General features: G+C 44.2%; 2 protein-coding genes across 2 annotated transcripts in view; both read right to left on the bottom strand.

Moving 5' to 3' along the window:
* Nucleotides 1–3,350: 3,350 nt before the first annotated feature.
* On the bottom strand, nt 3,351–11,160 carry bmp3 (bone morphogenetic protein 3). The gene is made up of 3 exons (XM_079269654.1): nt 10,526–11,160; nt 8,449–9,377; nt 3,351–5,765 (listed from the first exon to the last, which is right to left on the bottom strand). The coding sequence occupies exons 1-3, from the start codon at nt 10,800–10,802 to the stop codon at nt 5,574–5,576; spliced, it is 1,398 nt and encodes a 465-aa protein (XP_079125780.1). The 5' UTR covers nt 10,803–11,160; the 3' UTR covers nt 3,351–5,573.
* A 3,601-nt stretch (nt 11,161–14,761) lies between these two features.
* The window catches only part of cfap299 (cilia and flagella associated protein 299), a gene marked incomplete at its 5' end in the record, with an annotated part of 75,978 nt that continues 70,890 nt past the window's right edge, over nt 14,762–19,849 (bottom strand). The window contains 2 exons of the mRNA XM_079270724.1: nt 14,762–14,874; nt 17,932–18,061. Coding sequence (XP_079126850.1) covers nt 14,782–14,874; nt 17,932–18,061 — 223 coding nt within the window. The 3' untranslated portion in view covers nt 14,762–14,781. The remainder of the gene's footprint in view (nt 14,875–17,931; nt 18,062–19,849) is intronic.

Raw genomic sequence — 19,849 nt, 5'->3', positions numbered from 1 at the left:
AATCCGTAACACTGAAAAGCTGCTGAGGTTCTCCACAATCTGCTGCTGAGAAATGTTGCACCTGTGTGTTACAATCAGGCGGCAACCTCGGGTTCTGCCGAGTAAAGCCGATGCAGAAGTGTCTTAAAACCTGCATTCTCTCTAATGACCAGCAGGGGGCGACTCCTCTGGTTGTATAGAAGTCAATGAGAAAGTGACTCTACTTCTCTCTTGATTTATTACCTCAGTAAACATTGTAGACATGAGTTTATGGTCTCAATCTCTAGTTTCAAGTCTTCTTCAATACAGCATGATGTTCATTTAGTACATTATGGTCCATTTAGAGTCACACAGACCATAAAGCAGGGGATGCTTTAGGGCGGGGCTACTGTGATTGATAGGTCGCTGCCGTATCCGGCGTCACTACGTCACTCCTTCGCATTCCAAATTTGTTAACTTCCGTTCGTCGGTTCCAAAAATAACATCATGGCAACGGTCGTAATCCAAGATGGCGACGAGAAAATCGCCGAACTCGAGGCATCGAAACGGCAGTCCACAAACCAATGGGTGACGCCACAATGACTACGTCCATTTCTTATAGTCTATGGTGGCAATGGATCAACCCTCACCCAAATGGAACACAGCTGGCAGGGTTTGGTTTGTGGGAAGCCAGTGAGGGATCAAGTCCTTGGATGTCTGTTGCACTTGTGCAAAGTAGTCCTGAATAAAAAACACATGTATGCGTTATCCTTCAGCATCAGAATGAGACACTCAAGGATTTAAAACGAACACCAATGTAAACCCATCAGCGTCATTATTAGACGGACATGTCATTTAAGAGCGAGAAGGCAAAGAATGAGTAGAACGAGTCGGTGGATGCGTCAAACAAACAGGACTTTTACTCAGAGGGCCGACGTTTGTTTTTTGTTTGAAACCAAAAGTTGAGAGATAATTACTGACGGCTTTATGTCACGTGACTTTATGTTGTTTTGTTGGAATGTTAACCACACGCAAACCTACAGCCTTAAGGTACTACGTCTACATTATAGTGACGCTGGAGGCTTCTCCTCAAGTGGCAAAATATGACGAGTAGGGATGACATCAAGTTGGGTAACGAGAACGCTCTGCAATGTCATTTTCAAAATTTTAACAACCGAGAATTTCTGCAATTCTGATTCCCTAAGATAACTTTTAAATTTCAAACTTTTGACCTAATGTGCTTGAGTCTACAGTTCCAGTTATTTATGCGTTAAAGCTCTGGGTTTACAAAATGTCGGACTGGAGCTAGCGCTCAGAAGTGTTGCACAAAAGACAACAGTGAGAACAAGTCAAAAGGCCAATGTTGTCCTATTCGATCACGGATATCTTCACCACATACTGTGCCACTGACAGAGGGAAGCGACTTCAAAAACTCAACATTTGATGCTTTGTTATCTTTGCTGTAGTTCCAAAGTTCGTAGAGTTATTGATTACAGCTTTAGCTTTGCTAAGCTAGCCTGCAGGCTAAGTCACGCAGGCTTCATCGCATAACAGTTTGGCGGGAGTAAGTCTAGAAACAGATCCGTGTTCTGTGTCACAGTATTATGTTTTCACATTCCTTAATCGATCTACGCACTTTTAATAATCTTTTACAGATAATTCTAAAATATTATTTGCAGGGCCCTCATGATGGCTCCAGATGTGGTTGGTGGGGAAATTGGTGATGCAGCTGCAAAGTCTCTATTTTCTAACAGCTGAGGGAATTTGGGATTACATGTGCAGCGTGTTTACGTCTGTTGACGAATGGAGGTGTGTGTGTGTGGAGGAGATATGTGTGCAGATGACATTGCAAATAAGGAAAGCAACTTGAGAACAAACAGATTCCAGAGAGGAGATTAAACTTTTCCACTTTCGCACCAGTGTCCCACACATGAAACATCTGAGCTGAGAAGCATCCAGAGCTCCTTTCGCCGACAGCGTTATCCTCACAGCCCAAACTAGACACCCGAAAAAAACATGAACACCTTCCCCTCTTAGTGTGAGTTATAGGTTGTGAGCATCCAGCGGCACGGTGAAGAAATAGTTACCTTTTGGAAGCCGAGTCAGTTATGATTCCCGGCTTCACAAGCAGAAGGGAAGTGATGTGAGGAGAAGCAGCGAAGAGGCCAAACTGAGCAGAAGATCTTCAGGGTTTACCACGAGGGGAGCTTATATATGTATTTTCCATTTTTAAACATTTGAGGTTTACAGTGAATTGACTGTGTCTATGTATATACTGTATACTGTAAAGCACAAGCATCAAAAATACACAATTTATACAAGCTAAGCTCCATGTTCCTTCATGTAAACTTTAAAAACTGGGGTGAGTGTATTTTGTAAATCACACACAGTATATATATATATATATCTACGTATATATATGTACATATATATATGTATATATATACACTGAGTGGTGAATGTGTGTACAGTATGTGCAGTACAGTGTGTGATAACGTCTGTGTGTGGAAGCACCTGGAGTTCTTGGAGAAGCTGTGGCCTTAAGATGATGACTACTGAATTCAGGATACAGCTGTTTGTTCATATTTTCAGATGGAGTTTCTGCTTTTTTATTTTGTAATTGAATCAAATCGTTTTCTTGGATAGGTCTGTTTCATTTTTTTATTTTATGTGACAATAGATTATTATTATTTATTTTATTTTCTTACCAATATTTGCAGACCTTTTCTCCTTGTGGACATCTTGACTTGGCAAACAGTTATGTAATGTAATGCCGTTAAAATAGCTGCAATTCAACTTCATACATTTAACCTGACTTCATGTTGTTTGGCAGAAGGTTATGTTTTGTTTTTTCGTAACCAAACGGTAGCGAGTGATGCAACAGATTTCACAAAAAGGTATAAAGAAATATGCCAATTAGACCTTAAGACATTGCTTAAAACAACCTGTATAGCTGCATCTTATTTATGCTTTACGTTGTTTTTGTTTCCATTTCTGCTGCTATTTTTTCATGAATGTAGCTAGCTAGCTTGCTAGCTGCAAACAAAGACGACATGAACATGTTCAACCTCGCCTACGAAGCTTTGATTGTTCAAATACCAGGGAAACAGCAGCCAATGAGCAAATGGTTGTCCTACTTGAACAACTGAAGAAGTCCGAGAGGTGGGCAGACATTCTGAGGTCCACAGCGTCCGTTATAGAACACGCTGCTTTACAGGACCCCCAAATAAAAACATCCATCAAGAATGTGATCTTCACGTTTTGTGATCGATTGCATTCACGCTTCTGATGTCGGAAATGTGAAGATTGTTAATTTGTGTCGATTATCTTGCAGACCAAAAACTTCAAAGCCTTCAGGCCCCCCCCCCCCCACAAAACAACCGAGCTAGATCTGAGTCTTGCATACTTTTATTCATTTCTTTGAATGCTTTGTAAGGATGGTCAGAGCACAGAGAGGGGGAGGGACCTTTAAGCAAATGTCCATCACAGATATAAAGACCTTCCACATGTCAGAGCTCTGGTCCCCCTTTCACCAGACCACACCTGTACAAGATATGCAACATACAGAAAAATAAATAGATGCATGTTAAAGGGTCATTTCCATATACAAATATATTTTATGAAGCTTATTGTACAAGCATTCTCTGTTGTGTTTACATTTACAAGATAGGGTTGAACAGTAAACTGCTGATACACTGTACTGTGTATGAATGTGTCCGATCTCTCCGAAAGACACCGGTGACGTTTGGAAACGGGTTTGAGTTTGTATCGCACCAAAAGAAGAAGAAAAGGCCACAAAAACGACTCGTCGGCCGTCGTCGTCGTCTGCAGCGTTGCACTGGCACAACCAGAGGACGCCGCTTCATTCTACAGCGCGCGCTGACAGAATCTGTATTGGCACGAGACGAGGAAGCACAGACTGGAAAAGAAAAGTGTCAGTACAAAACATATAAAGTTAGAAAATCTGCCCTTCACACAAAGTAAATGTCTCTGAGATATCAAAATACTTTGAGAGTAAATTCCACTGCCGATCATACGTCTCAAAAGAATCTGCACGATGTTCTCTCATTGTAGGAACGGTTTTCCCAACTGCTTGCTTTGACTTCAACTTCATTGAAAACTGAGTTCAGTTCTCCGAACAGGCGACGAATCAAATCAGACTGTTTGGAAATCAGAAATGCACCCATTCAAGAGGCACTTCCATCTCAAAGAGACATCACACCGTCATCAACATATCGTGAGCTATGTACAAAAACAATATACAAGTCTATGGAAAAAACCGGTTCGCTGCTATATTTCAGACTATTTGCTCTGAATAAATATTTGGTTTCATGAACTCTGACATCAACGCACAACTCAAGGCAACACGACGACGTGTTCACTGCTCGTCCTGGTTGTTCGACGTTGACCTGACGTGATCGAATAACCGTCATGATTGATGTAGAAAACTGATCAGCTCTCCCAGATCATTTATGATATTCCATGTATTGCTCAACTTTTTTTTTTATTGGAATCTGATGAGAAAATCCGAGTGAAAACTGGGTCTTAAAATCCCAGAGGCACCGCTCTTAGCTATTTTCAACCGATCTCAAGTTATTTTTTGTTATTTTAGTTGATAAAAACAGATTTCTGGAAGTGTTTCTTCATGAAAGTCATTCTATGCTGTAAATACATACATTTAAACAGGAAGTCACGGCAACATGTTCTGACCTTCAACAATGGCAAAAACAAATAGTTTCAGCCTGATATCCGGCTCATTGGAACCACGAGTATGAACCCTTTATGCCCGCCAAGTCCCACCACTTATTCGATTTCTTTCTGAGCTCATCTTTCAAAATCACATCTGAAGTTTGCTTGGAGAACATCTTGGTGTAAAATAAATGGTGTAATGGGTCTCCTCCAAAAACTCCGCATATAATAAACTCTTAAAATGTGGGTTCTGTACAACAACGGAGCAGTGATGTAAAACACAAATACGTACGGCTGTCTACTGTACCGTCACAATGTCTGGCTGTGGAATCTAATATATCTCTCTATAGCAGCCAAGCCAATAATTATACAATAACTTCTCATATAGTGAATAACACAGTGATAGTACAGACATAAATACATACAAAGAGTAACAAAAAACCATGCAAGTGCGAGCATAGGTGACTTGGCGGCGACGACCAAAGGACAACTTCAAAGCTGTGAAGGAGAGAAAGACGAGGCGTTCGTTCAAACATCCCTTCAGTTCTCGTCTCTCTTGCGCCTCGATCGGTGTTTGTATATCGTGATAGCGAGTTTATGATTCAGTCGCCCAAACGGATAAGCGAGCAGCGGAGACGTGACGATAAAACCGCGGCGTCGCTGGTGAAGTCGGAGCGTGGAGTGTTTCCTCTACGGGAGGATGACTCACGCGACTCCATTCCTTCCCGCGAACAGACGAGCCTCCTCTTCACCTGGAACAACAGGCAGCAGCTCTCCTCCAGCGCGAAGGGGAAGCTGTAAGTGAACGAGTGTCCGAGGAAAGGATCGGGAGGAGAGGGTGTCGTTTGGGGCTGCGTGTGTCGATATATATTTTTTTTCTTTTCTGTGAACAGGCATTCAATGACATAAAAAATAAAATAAAAAAGCTATCTACAGGCGCATGAATCTACAGTCATGTTGGGGTAGACTTTCAGCACCACGTTCTTGTCCTCGTCGAAGAAGAGGATGCTGAGGGAAGACATCTTCTCCGGGACGCAGCACGGCTCGGGGATGCCGGACACGACGCCCACCGCCCGCACTATGCTCTGGATGGTGGCGTGGTTCGAGGGCTTCAGAGCCTGAAGGGACAACAAGGATGCAAAAGGATTGAATGTGGTCAGGAAAGAGACACATCCTTTACAGCCTAACGTCAGCTGTTTACAATGCCCATTGCATTCAAACTCCGTGCAAACAAAACATGCAAGTATCAACAGTATGCAGCATTAGCTTTTGTTTGCAACAGAGACATTTTGTATTGCAGACGTCCATAATCAAAACCAATCACTTGTAGAAGCAAAAGTTCCATTGATGCACTTTGATTCCTGGTCGTTTTGTAGCAGAATGTGTTTGTTTCGCACCTTGTGACAGAACTTTCTTTTTAGACGCACGCAAAGAGAAGATTTCTAACACGTGGGTCTTATCTCTACTGTTTTGTTCCTGAATTGCCAAGACCACAGAGAGCGATGTCACTAAAAAGAAGTCTGACAGGACGAAAAACAGAGAGCGGCCAGACGTTCAGGTTCTTTAAAACCCCCATTTAATGGTATAAATATCAGCCAAAATGTCCATTGGTAAGATCTGATACAGTTCACAGACCGAGTTCCGGGTTCAGTTATGAACTACTGTGCTAACGGGAGTGGAACGAGGGAAATGTGTTGGGAGCTTACGTTCGGTTTCACTTCCAATTAAAGAGGTTTATTTTCACCAGCATCATAAAACTGAACTGGGTTGAGTCTTAACGTTCCACGAGGAAGTTGTTTAATTTTTGTTTGAAATGTAATCTTTCTTAATTTGAAGATAGTTTTAAAGTTCGCTGCAACATGATTTAAAGTTGAGCCATGAATTAATCGGGTTTAAAAATCAATCCTTGTCGGTGCAACCTAGCCTCTGTGTTTTACAGCATCTCTCCTTTAGATCATGTTGCAGCCAGCGTTCATAGCTTTCAATTGCATTTTGATCAGGAACTTATTTTCTCCCCACTTCCGTTTGTTTTAGGAACCGTAGTCCGGGTCGGGTGGATGTTTGGCTCAAGCAAACACAGAACTTTCACCCAGAAGACCGCTGTCTGTGTCCCGTGTGAAACCAAAGCTCAAACTCATTTTAACTGACGTCCGGAACTTCAACAACGTAACGAAGAACTTACTTTAAGTCGAGCTGTGATGTTTTTAACGAAACATAACCAAGTAGTTTTGTTGCGTTTTGTTTTGTTTGTTTCACGTCAATCACGTGTTTAAAACTGCGTAATCTGGGAGAAATATCTGTTTCTCTGAAAACATAACTGAGGATGCTATTTAGTTCTATGGAAACGCAATTTAGTAAGAGACGGGTTTGATGTAGCACACAATAAACAGAATGTCCAACAAGCAGCTCCAGCGAGATCAAAAGCTGACTGCCGCCTCCGTCCCCAGCAGTTCACACACCTGATCAGCTGCTGCATGTCTTAGCAGGGTCCAATCAGTGACCGGGCACCTTTTAATCGCAGCTATTAACAGCTTCTAACACTTTAGGCTGTCAGCGGAGAAACAACATCACAGGATCACAGGCAGAACAGGGGGGGGGGGGGGGGGGGGGGGGGTCGCCTCAGGCCCCACTTCTGGGACTAATTACGTCCGACTACAAAGGCCGGCGACTCCGAGGTAATGAATTAAGTGGATGGATCTCGTGCATTCCGGCCATGTTTAAAATACCTGTGATGTTATCTTGACACGGGTGGGCCGCAAGCTCCGAGGGGAGCTGATGTTGAACAGGTTTCTTTACTTCTCTCACTTCTTTGTAAGTTCTTTCGAATGTGTGAATGTTTCCTGAAGAGAAACTTTAAGGAATGAACTGAAAGCGAGTTGCTTCCTCAAAGGTGCTCGTCCGTTTTCCACCAGCACGGTGATGAAGTTGTATTGATTTTTAAATGTTCAGGTCAGCCACCTGCCCCCTCAGGACGTTGTTCATCTGAGCCGGTCTATTTGGCACTTTTTGCTGTAGTTTGATCACTTTTACTGTATGTTTGGTAAAGTTGGACTTCACTTTGGACGAACCTATTTCTTTGTATTCTATAAATTGAGTTCTGATGCGTATCTTTAAAGATTTAATGACCGTAAGATAAACTGTAGAAGATAAAAGCATCAGCTACCACTCTATCCTGGAAGTTGAAGATAAAAGCAGATGGCACACATTGATCTCGGTTTCTTTGTCATTATCATCTATAATAGAAGACAGATCGGCTTCGGGGACTTCTGATATTAATGTTATCCAAGTGAAGCTGCTCTGTTTACATCATGTATGCCATGCTGGCTGAAGAAAAGCCCAGTCGTATGTACTGCATGTTGACTTCTGGCGTCATATCATGTGTGTTGTTGATGTGTATCTGAACCAGAGCATCTCAAGCACATTTATATAAATATTCTTGTTGACAAAACAGATTAAGAAGCTGGCAAAAGAACTGAAGGTTTTAAATCTGAGGTTCAAATAGAAAGAAAAACGAATGAATCTATTGGCAGAGAAGAAACAAAACCCAGTCGAGCAATGGTTCAAACCCTTTTGACTTGTGACCCCGAAAAAACCAAAGCAATGTCTTATTGGAACCCATTGACACAAGTTGCATTTGTCTGTGGTTTTGAGTCAATTCTAAAGGCCTAAAACAGTCAAATAAACCAGTTATTGCAAGAAAAACCCCAATTTTGGTGGAACATCTGGAGAACTTTGCCTGCTTTCCCCTTACTGACCCCTCCGGTTGGCAACCATTGCAGAAGTGCTTCACAAGAGTCTCACCTTTGGCATGGGGAACTGGCAGGACCCCGAGCAGTAGTAGGCATCGAACGACTTGGGTGATATAATCCATTCACTCCATCCGATGTCGGCGAAGTCCACTTTCAGGTATCTCCGAGCGCAGTTCCTGGGCTCGTTCCACTGCTTCTTTCGCGCCTTTTTAATCGTTTGCTCGTCGAACTGCAGCAGAGGCATCTTGTGCCGCTGATTCTTGCGCGTTTTTTTGCGCGGCCGACGGGCCTGCTTGTTTTCGAAAGGCTCGTACGGGCTCGCCTCGTCCCACCCGGGCGTCTCGTACGGATACTCAGGCCCGGGGAGTTCGTTGTTTTGCAGCGGGAGCAGGACGTTCACCGAGCGCTTGCCTCTGGGCGACGGCTGCTGCTCTTGTTCCGTGTCGTTTCGCTCACGCAGTCCCAGTTTTTGAAAGCCGTGCGAGACGGAGGCCTCCCCTCCCACCGGGTGGTGTCTCTGGAGGGTGGCTACCACGCTCTCCGGTTCTGAAATGGCCGAGTCGTTGGCGTAGACCAGGATGTAGGGCGAGCGGTCGGACAGGAGCTTCTTCCACGGCTGGGGCCCTTGTGAAGCCACGTCGATCCCAATGAGCAGCTCGCCGTGCTGTTTGGCCTGGTCGACCACGCGGGTTACGTCCTTCCACTGCCAAGATATGAAGTCCCTGTAGAGGGTGGACACGTTGATCCGAAAGTGTCCGAGAGTCCTTATCTTGTTATCCACAGAGGCGAAGCTCCAGATGACCATGTGGATGTGGTTGTGCCTCCGGGGGCCGTGGCGAGCACAGCTTTTGGACCGGGAGCAGCCAGTGGTGCTGTTGTGAAGGTCTCCGATGTAATAATGAAGAGTGGCGGACAGAACGTCCTCCGACTTGGTGAGGGAGGTGAGGTTGAAAATCTGCAGCTGCTTCTTGTTTATCGTACCTGTGTATATGATGAACAGTATAATTTACACAGCTGTACAAGACATCAGTATATGTTTTTACTTTTTCCTGATCCAACATCTCAGTCACACAGATATTGTTGGTTTTATTTGCCTCTTATCTGTCTCCATCTCAACACTCTAGGCTACACTTTTAAAAGGCAGCTTTTCTGTGGACCATCCAGAGGACCCAGGACAGAGCCTCTGGAAAGATCTGTTTCTGTTTACTTCATAAATACATGAAACATTTAAATTATTTAAACTACACAACTGAAATGCCACTCATCTCCATTGTTGAGGGATGGAAGCAGAAATCTCAAATATCTCACAATGTTGGCCATTAAGTGTCTGCGTGGCTAGATACCACTGAGGGTGAGAACATGTGTTTGTGATCTGTGAACTGACCCTTTATGTGCTTATGACATACAGCCACCAGGCGACAGGAGGCAGTATACTCTCACAAACTCTGACCCGATGTGGAAACGTCTTTAATGCTGCACACGTCCAAGTGATAATAACACAGCGTGGCCTGAAAGCAATTTAGAGCTTATAAGAGATAAATTATTGGTAAAAGTTCCTGATAAAAATCATCTTAAATGCAGAAGCTCTCTGCGGTGAAACACTCTCCAGTTCTGCCGCAGTACGGGCAGGCTGGGCAGCTGCCGGATGTTGGCTCGGGCAGAAAAGAAAAAGCGGGTCCAGATTATCGGACACTGAAATCTTGAGGTGAGAAAACAAAAATATGTCGGGAAAACACGATTTTGCATGCAGAGCTCTGATGCGGAATCTCTGCTGCTGGCTCAGGGAGGGAACGGGTAACAGGTTGATCACACTCCCATGACTGGATCAACAGGTGTCTCTCGGTGTCAGCACGTGAATGTGAACGGCACCAGTTTTCACGTTTAAAAATAAATCGATTTTAAAACTTAAATCAGGATAATAAACATGTTTCTTCCTACATGCAAAAAATCTTTTTTTATGTGCATGAATTGCGCACAATGTATGTGGCCACGCAGCTGGGTGCACTTGTAAAGGGCGGATTATTTCACTTGAAGGCAGAAGACGTTGTCAAATCCAGTTTATATAAACTAAAATGGTAAACTCTCTCCAATTCAGTGTTGTTAACATGCGTAAAACTTTGGACACCTACCCCAGTGCGCTTTGAAGCTGCGGACAGTGTTGCCGTCCTTGAAGGGAAACCCAGCCCGGTTGTACTTCGCGTAAAGCATCTGCATGTGTTCCGTCATTGTATCCTGTAATAGCAGTTCCCGGTCGTCTTTCGCGGCCTGCTTATCATCCTCCGAACGCGTAAAATCCACCTTCCGACTGACGGGGAAACTGTCCGCTTTCAGCATCGCGCAGTATCCAACGCACAGATAACTCCATCCGTACAGCAGCACGACCACAAACCGAGAGGGGAGAGCCATGCTCGAGCCAAAAGTGAAGGTAACAGCAGAAAAAAGTCACAGTTGTGGGAAAACCTAGGACGTTTCCAAAAGTGGCATCTATCTCCAAAAAGACATATCATCACCTCAGGGGTCCCCTCTTAGAAAGTGATACATCACCTTTTCACACCAGCCACAGCAAGAGAGGAAGGTGGGCAAGAAAAAAAACAACAGTTATCCAAGTTGTCTTTTTTTGTATTTTGGAAAGTTGCAGGTCTCAACGTTCCGGCGCACAGAAGAAGGTGTAACGGAACAGATGCGGCAGAACTAAGCCGCTAAAACAGCGACGCTCTTGGTTTTGTGTCCGAACTCTGAGTTGATTTCAGGACCAGCAGCCAACCGTCCCCCCCGTCTCAGCTTTCATTGAAGGTAAAGCATGTTGTGCTTGGTATTATAGGACTTGTGGGACCAGCTGGGTATTCCTCACACACACACACACACACACACACACACACACGCTCGCGCGCGCCCGCACACACGCGCACACACACCCAGAGAGAGAGAGAGAGAGAGAGAGAGAGAGAGAGAGAGAGAGAGAGAGAGAGAGAGAGAGAGAGAGAGAGAGAGAGAGAGAGAGAGAGAGAGAGAGAGAGAGTTTCCTGTTCAAGATACTTTTACGCACATTCAGCCTGGGGACAAATTATCTTAAGTTATCTTGAGCTGAAGGAGGCTGTTTTGTCAGTTGATTCGAGACGGATCTTTAAAAAAACGTTTCATTGAAAGGACATTCCGCCGATTTATTCAAGGGATTTTCTTTGTTGTTGAATATCTAAACTGCTGCCACAGAGCAGCCCCTCCGTGCGTAATTTCTACTCCGCAGAGAGCTGTGCGTCTGGGCCGCGCTGCTGCTGAATGCAGCGGGCTTATTGTCGGCATTAAAGGCTCTCTCCCCTATTTAGTTTAGTTCAATGGAGTTAAGCACACACATCCTGTACCATCACGGTCCGATCCGGATGCTGTACTGTGCCCCCCTCCCCACCGTCCCCTCAAAAACAGCCCATCCAGGCGGGGTTTAAACGCCCAGCCGCCCTCCAACCCTCCACCCCCACCCCGCCACTGGGCTTCTCTTTCAGGGGCACTCGGGAGGAAATGATTAGGGCATTTCCCCGCCCTTGGACATCTGATGGCAATAATATTAGCATGCCATGTCCCTAGCAGTCAACACACTGAGCGGGTTTAACCCCTTCAACCGGGAGGAGATGGGCAGCAGAGTGAAGTAACAAGAACCTGACCTGAATAATCAATCAATGAATCAGAGCTCTTTTCCCCCAGACATAAAGGAGATAAACAAGATACAAGATCCATCACCACAACTTTGGAAGACACCAACTTCGTTTGTCTCGTACTGCAGAAGCCTCGTATTAACTTCAAATAAACTTTGTAATGAATTTATTTTACACAGAACAAGGAGCGTGGATTTGGTGCCCCATCTCTTAAACAGGAATCATCACAGCAAGAAAGAACTGTTCCAATGTACACATGTGCATCGGACTGTTGTTTCAAGTCTCATGTTTTAATCCAATCTAACCCTAACCCGAAGAACAAGGTTTTCGTAAAGAACAAGACAACACGTGGTGAGGAATCAATACACAAACTGTCATGTTGTGGGAGAAGTATTCCTCTGAGCTCGTTTTATAGAGAAGACTAAATAGTGCCTTTAATATCTCGGTCCAGTTATCCACCTCTTTACCTCATGTTGTGGATATTAGCTGCAAATCTGGCCTCAAACTAATAAACCACGCTTCAGTTAAAGAGCCGACAGCTTAAAAGCCCCATAAAAGAAATGAAGAGGGAAATAACCATTTCAATGAGACTTTATTGTGAAATCATCACTATTTACAGACACACCATCCGTCTGGCTGAGTTCCAGCAACTCGTTCTGTCTTTGGTCTTCCACAGAGGTAATTAAAGCCGGTAAAGAAGTAGCGTTTCATGAGAGACACTTGCTTGTTCGTCAGTCCATCTGCATTTTAAAAGTGCCTATTTTGTTCATGCGCACATCTGCTGTTTTGATTGGTAGGTGTTTCGGAGCGACTGATGCCACGTTCGGGGGAGGGGGAGAGAGCGCAGAGCGGGCCGTTTCATCACCGTCACCGGAACACACGAATGAGCCCGTAAACCTTAAACAGCTGTAGATGACGGGGAAATGTTCATTTGCCACCCGGCTGGTTTGTAGTTCTGACTACCAGCACATGAGAACACAAAGCAGGGCAGATAGAGAGATAGTCAGCCCTCGCCCCGAGGTTTAGTCTGGCCTTTAGAGCAAAGGACATTCCCCACACAATCATTCGGCCTCATTTGAATGTGCTTCTCATCCTTCTTCCTCCAGTTAGTTTTGTTGTGAGCGCAGCAAAGACGAACCCGTTTTTAGTTTTACAGCCGTTTTGACATGGACAGCTCAAAATAGATGTAAAAAATGTATTTTCAAAGACATTCAACAATGAAAACACACAGACGGAGAACATCAAATCAAACAGCCAGTTAATCACCATGTGTCTTATAACTCCTGAAGACTTTCACAAACTTTTATCTTCATCACCCCCGAACAGGCCCACAATTCACTTTAGAAAAACACCACTGACTAAGAAAAGCCCAAACCAGGCCCCCATTCCCCAAACCCCAGCCTTTACAGAACCAGAACCCACATCCCTGTGTCACCGCACATATTGTTTCAATGAGGCCAACCGGCTCTGATTCAGTCACAACAGGCAAACAGATGCAGACTGCAGAGCGCGGCTGAGGGGTATTAGAGGTTTTGTGTTGGAATTCACAAATTTGTGTTAAACCTCGTAACTTTCAGCGATACATTGCAGCTGAATGGATGCGGGCGAATAAGAACAAAGGCACGTTCCGCTTTGTCGGTTTAAAGGAATAGTTCAACACGTTGGAGCATTTTGATTTATTGCAGAGAGTTAGATGAAAAAAGCATTCTTCTGTCTTTGCATTTTTATTAAACTACAGTCAGGAGACCGTTATCTTGACGTGATGGGAAGACAGGAAGCAAGGGGGAAACAGCCTGGCTGTCCAAAACTAAAAAAAAAAAAAATGATGTTGTGTCTTGGCCTGGAGAGGAAGAGCTTATAACTGTACATCCGTGCAGGACTTTGTTTTGGGGAAGCAATTAAAAGGATGGGGAAAGTGCATTGCTGTATGTATAGAAGTGGACCCTGTGCTCATTGGTTAGAACTGTACACAGATGCCCCTGTATTTGTTATCTCATAGACAGACAGAACATTACTTGAGGTGGGGCTGATGTTTACCATGAGCTTCAATAACATAAAACATGTAAATCCAGAAATGAAAAGGCAGAAAAGTTGCTCAAAGTCTTCTGCACCTCCTAAATAACTCCTGAAGCAGGTTGCTTGCAGAGTTGTCTTCCATCAAAAGAAAATGCCATATAGCGAATGACTAATCTGTAAATGACAGAGCACTTTGATGTCCTGTAAGGTGTGTCTTACATCTGGGAACATGCGGAATGCTTTAAGCCCATTACCCATTCTTCCAGTTGGAGCTACCGCAGCCTGGGGGAGGACATAAAAGCAACCCCCGTCATCTTTCAAAGCTCTTTCGCCTTTAATTTGTTTAGACAAACAGCCAGAAACAAGCCAGGCCAAACGATGGGACGACCCCGAGCAGGTTACCAGTCCTTCAGGCAGCGCCAAAGAAACAGAGCCCAACTGGGTCTTCACTATATGGAACACAGAAGAATTTAAGGCCCAAAAAAAAACTAGCATGAAATTTCGGGTTATTTGCAAAGTTGTCCTACTAGTCCATCCACTTGTTCCCTTGGGAACTCTCAATTTAAATCCACTGCATCACCTCCACCCAGATGGCATGCATGATATGAGGGCAACAGATTGCAAATGACGGTGCAACTACAGCAGCTCGGTCAAATTAGAGGGTTCCAGAGCTCTCCAATATGTGCCATATGTACGAATGTGTCGGCAGCGGCCTCTGAAGCTTAGACAGTCCTGACGTTGTGGTCGTAGATGACGGCATGGATGTAGAGGTCCGACTGTAGGAAGGTCCTGCTGGAGTCCTCACCCGGACCAGACTGGAACCCAGCACAGAGAGGTAGAGCAGTTAGAGGAGGGCTTGTTTGGACAGCGTTATCTACAGTCTATAAAGTGAATTCCCACCTTGTTTCATTCACATAAAGCAGTGATTTTGCCGTCTGTGTTTAGTGTGCCTGAATGTGTGTTTGGACTTATCTCAAAATCGAACAACAAGTCAAGTCCGTTCTCTTCAGTTTCTTTAATGGAACACTTTTGCTGTGGACGCAGCTATTCCCAGCACCTCTTGTGCCTTTCCATTGACTTTATATACATCTGTACCCTCTTCTAAAATTTGCTTCACTGTCAGTCTAAACACACAGTGACATGTGAGGTTTTTAAACCAGCATTGGGCTATTTTGGACTTCTTGGGGGCAGAGACTCTGCCGAATATACCGCTGGCTTTTCAACATGTTAGCAGATACTCTACTTTAAGCTGAAACATGCTTCTCTGGGCCGCACGGAGATGAACGTCACAGAGGGTGGTCCGGAGACATTTAACATTTCCAATCAGCTCGCTTGAGGCAAAGGTCCGCACAATGTGTTGTTGAGATTTGAGAGTTGTGCACGTCGACTCCTCTGCAACCTGCCGTTACCCACAACACCCTTCTCGACAATTGTTTTCAAATCTTCCGAAATGCATTACTCCACTTTTAGTTGCTCGATATTTCACTTCTAAACAAGCTAGTTGCTAACGTTTTCTGTGTGCCAGTTAGTGCCGAGCAGGTAGTCTGAATCTGAGCTTGTTTCCTGAAAATAGCCATATGTCGTCCTGTATTTGTTTGACTGATCCACCAATGGTCTCTCCTACTTTCTCGCTCTTATTACTACACGTCAGTTTCTTTGACAGTCTAAATAATGGCGCAGACGGATTTACGTTGGAGTTAGTTGAAAGATTAGTGTGTCTCACACAAAGGGTGCCTTGTGCGTCGGTATCACGACGCCAAGCGCCATTGCCAAGTGTTGGTTTGGCGCCCTGAGAGTGAGAACAAGCTGCAATTTTAATATAAAAAAATATCTGTTAATGACGGTTTGAAATGTGAAAGCTGCCATCGATAAAGTCGTTAGTTATTAAACAAAACTTCAGATATCCAGAACACATCTCTTTAGAAATATATTAAACGGGGAGGCCAAGTGCAACATTATTTGACAGTGACTGTAATTGTTCATTTTCCAAGATGTTTTGTGTTACTCGGGATGTCAAATGTGACACGGCCCCACCGCTAAGATGTGAAGCCACTACCAGCTGGGAACATTTATTCAAGGCTAAGTGTGTCAAAAGCTTCTAGTGGGAGCGGATCCATAGCCAACCATTACACTCAATTTACACTTTTACCTCAAACACACTTGTGGGTGTCCTAATAAGTGAGGCGGTCTTCCTTCGCGAGTTCAAAAGAGCATCAATTAAAAAATAGGCCAATAAAAAAACTACTTCATAGACACATGAGGGGACATGCTGGTTAAACTAAATGACAAGCAAACTATTTTTACAGAAACTAAAACGTGTCATTAACACTCTCGCCATCCAAGCCACTTAAAAACTAGATTGAATCAAGCCATGGTCATAACAGAAATATGACAACCCCTCCAACCCCCAACCCACTCTCTGGCTGGGACAGAAGAAGCGGTCATGGTATGACAATGGCAGAAAAACAAACAAACCACCCAAAAGAAGTTGATGCGAGCCTTGATTTTGGAAGGTTCCGCTGCGGATCTGTGGCCACATGAGCAGCTAGTGAGCTCATGGTGGGTTTGAAAGCCGGATGGTTCTGTGCTGCTCCATGCCGAGCCCAATCTGGGCTGATCTGAGCAGGGTTCTGGGCACACGGGTGGTTTGCTGTGTCTGGCTTCCTATGCCTTCTCTTGTGTTTTTAATAGACAGCCTGGTCGGGGCGGTGCTCGACCGCAGCTAGAACACTGTGCTGCCATTTTGGCGCTTGGCCTCAAAAACGCAGTCCCCACAGCTCTGTCTGCAATTTCAAAATAGTTCAGCCCCACACCAACTACTTCCCCCCCCCCCCAGCAAAGAGGGGGTGGGAAATAAAAACCAGTCTGTCAGTCGTTATTCTTCCAGGGCTCCTGTCAGACTGTTGAGTGTGGAGGAAGCACCTGTCTCGACCCCTTGATCCTCCGTTCTTTGTGCAGGTGCAAAGCAAATATCTTTCCCTCCCACTGATTTCTTTCCTTCTCTCAGTTTCTCCGACTGATTCTCTTATACACTATCAGAAATAAGGGTTCCAAACGGGTTCTTCCTGAAGGGCTGAAGTCCTACCCAGAACCTTTTTCTTCTGAGGTACGTTTTTGTTTTAAGAAGGGTTTTTGAAGGGCTCTTTGTTTGACTAAAAGTTCAATTAAGAACCATTTCTATCTCAAGAACCCTTTTTGGAAGATACAGTTCTCCGAGGATTGTTGTAAAGATGGGTCTTAAAAGAGAACGCCAACACAAACCCCACAACTGTGATTGTGAACCATGGTTGTTGTGGGCTGGCCCTGTAGGGTCCGGGATGAAACTCTTGGAATTTAAAAGAGTTCTCGGTAGAAATGCCCCGGGTGGGTTCTAGGTGAATGAACTCAATATATAAAATACAAAAGGGTTCTTGTTAGCACTCTCAGAAGGTGTAAAGATCCTGGAGAAAACCACCATAGAAGGGTTCCCTGAAGAATCTCCTAGGGGGATCTGGGTGGAACCTTTCACATATGGTTCTAGGTAGAATTAATGTTGGGTTTTAGGTGGAACCCTCTGAAAGGGTTCCAGGTGGAAACTTTTCAAAAGGTTACCAAAAAGGGTTCTCCTATGACGACAAGACAAACAACCCTCTATGGTTCTAGTTAGCGCCTTTATTTCTCAGAGTTTGGGTTCCCTCAGTCTGATATCTGAGGTTAATTAAGACTCGCTGGTGCCAACAAAAAGGCTTTGAACAGAGTTTTAAGCCCCATAGCCTTGTGTCTGTCCTGGGACATTTTTACAGCCGTGGAACGGGTGATCTGGTCTAATTAGCAATGCCATTTGTCTCCCTGGGGCTTAAAAACAAAGCAGGACAACAACAACAACAACCTACCAACGGGTCCACATTCAGGATCTTTTTGTCCCTCTTGTTCTTGAAGAGAAGGCCGTTAGGGTCGTCGTAAATCACCTCAAAGTTTGGGCTCGAGTTGGATGTGGACACCTGTGTCCTCCAGTTGTAGTAGCTGCGTAGAAAAGGTAACAGTGCATGTTAGATGACTGAGTTGAAGCCATTTGTGATGCATACATGTGGTTTCAAACAGTGAGCGGGTTACTCAATGCAGTGGGACAGTGGAGGCCATCCCTCTCTCTCACTTTTGGGAGCAAAGTTGCTTAGAAAGATTACATTTTGCCGTTTCTAAAACTGCTGCAAGTATAGAAAGGTAACTACATGACACACAGCAGTTTTGTGGTTTGTTTTTGCTTTTGTGGGCACGTTGCTTCACAGGAACACATTTTAAAAACCCATGTATTTCAATGAAAGGAGGCCTGCCACCAACAGCATCCAGGCAGGGTGGTGACATGCTTATACTTTTTGTTGAAAAGTTTAAAACATGTCAACTTTGAAAGAGACAACTGTGAACCAGGAACACAAATCTGTATTCCCGCTTATTTTGCACTCTGTTTATCCCCAGTAACAGCTGCCAGGTTGTCATTGGCAATAATTTCGAGAAATTGACAGAAAAATTGAGAAAAGCATGAAGAGCTTTCTTTTAGGCTGGTCTGAGATCGGCCTGTCCCATCGCTGCAACAGAAGACAGAGTGAAACGATGGTTGTCGATGGTTGACGCTCGGTCAGCGAGGTTTCATCTCAAGATGTTTTGAATGTGATCTCTCTTCTCAAGTTCAAAGAAGACTTTTAAACTTGGTAGTAATACATCTGTTTTGCATGAAGAAGAAAAGACAGATGCTCAGTGGTAGTGGTGCATGCTACCTGAACGTTTGGCATTCTGCTTTTCCGTAACATTTTCCTTTATAGGCTCCGACAGCAGGAGGCTTTACAACACGTGAGCACCACACTGAGGTCACGACTTTGCATGTTTCACAGAAGAAAGAAAACTTCACGGATTACAGAGCATTACACAGCCATTGTTATCATATCAATATTCAACAGCAGGTCATGAAAGATCTTTGCTTCGTGGAAAAGAAAGGAAAAGCAACCGGCCGAGTCAAGTATCTTTTGTGAGAGAGGCCGAAGGTAGAAGTCTGTTTCCAATTTGATTGTGAGAGCGCCGTGTTGGAAAAGGCCAAGCATTAAAGCAAAGCTGTGGCTAATAAGCAATTGAAACCAAAGAAAGGGTTGAATTCCAAAATAAATGTCCGATTAATTTACAGCATCCGATTGGAGCACGCTCTGCTTTTATAGAGTTTCTGTTATTTTTGATACATCAGAGCAATAGTGTGACAGAGCAAAAAGGGACCAAAACTATTGGACCTTCAGGTTACATTCATACATTTAACATGTGCATCAATTTGAGGATGTGATTCATTAACATGTGCTATATTACTCAATTAGGGAGCACTTATCTCTGTCACGGCATTGATCAAGTAAAGCGTCTCCAGCAGTTTGGTGTTTGTTGAAGACAAGAAAAACATCCAGAGCAGCTTGATTTATTTCTAGCCACTAAATTGGCAGACCTTCTCCCATTGTTGATGTGAACTGTGAGGTAGTGTTGAATACTATATTGCTCCCATGGTAAGTTTGGATTCAGCACAACCTTTCATCTGGGCGGAACCAGGCATGGAAACCAAGGACACAAGTCTTTGGTTAAACTTTGTTGAAAAATGCAAAATCTATTTTAAACTAGAGACCATCCTGCGATGGGGTCAAATCAGCACCAAATCAGGCTATAGACGTAAAGTAGGGTGGTCAATGGGTTCTTATTGTCTTCTTACGCCCTTGTTCAGACCTCAAGCATGTTGGAACTGGGCCTGCATTTTGATCTCAACAACACACCTGTAAAGTCTCGTGA

This window comes from Melanostigma gelatinosum (genome assembly GCF_949748355.1).
Source record: "Melanostigma gelatinosum genome assembly, chromosome: 6".
Classification (NCBI taxonomy): Eukaryota; Metazoa; Chordata; class Actinopteri; order Perciformes; family Zoarcidae; genus Melanostigma; species Melanostigma gelatinosum.
The sequence above is the reverse complement of the archived record's forward strand: the minus strand, read 5'-3'. Positions and strand labels throughout refer to the sequence as shown.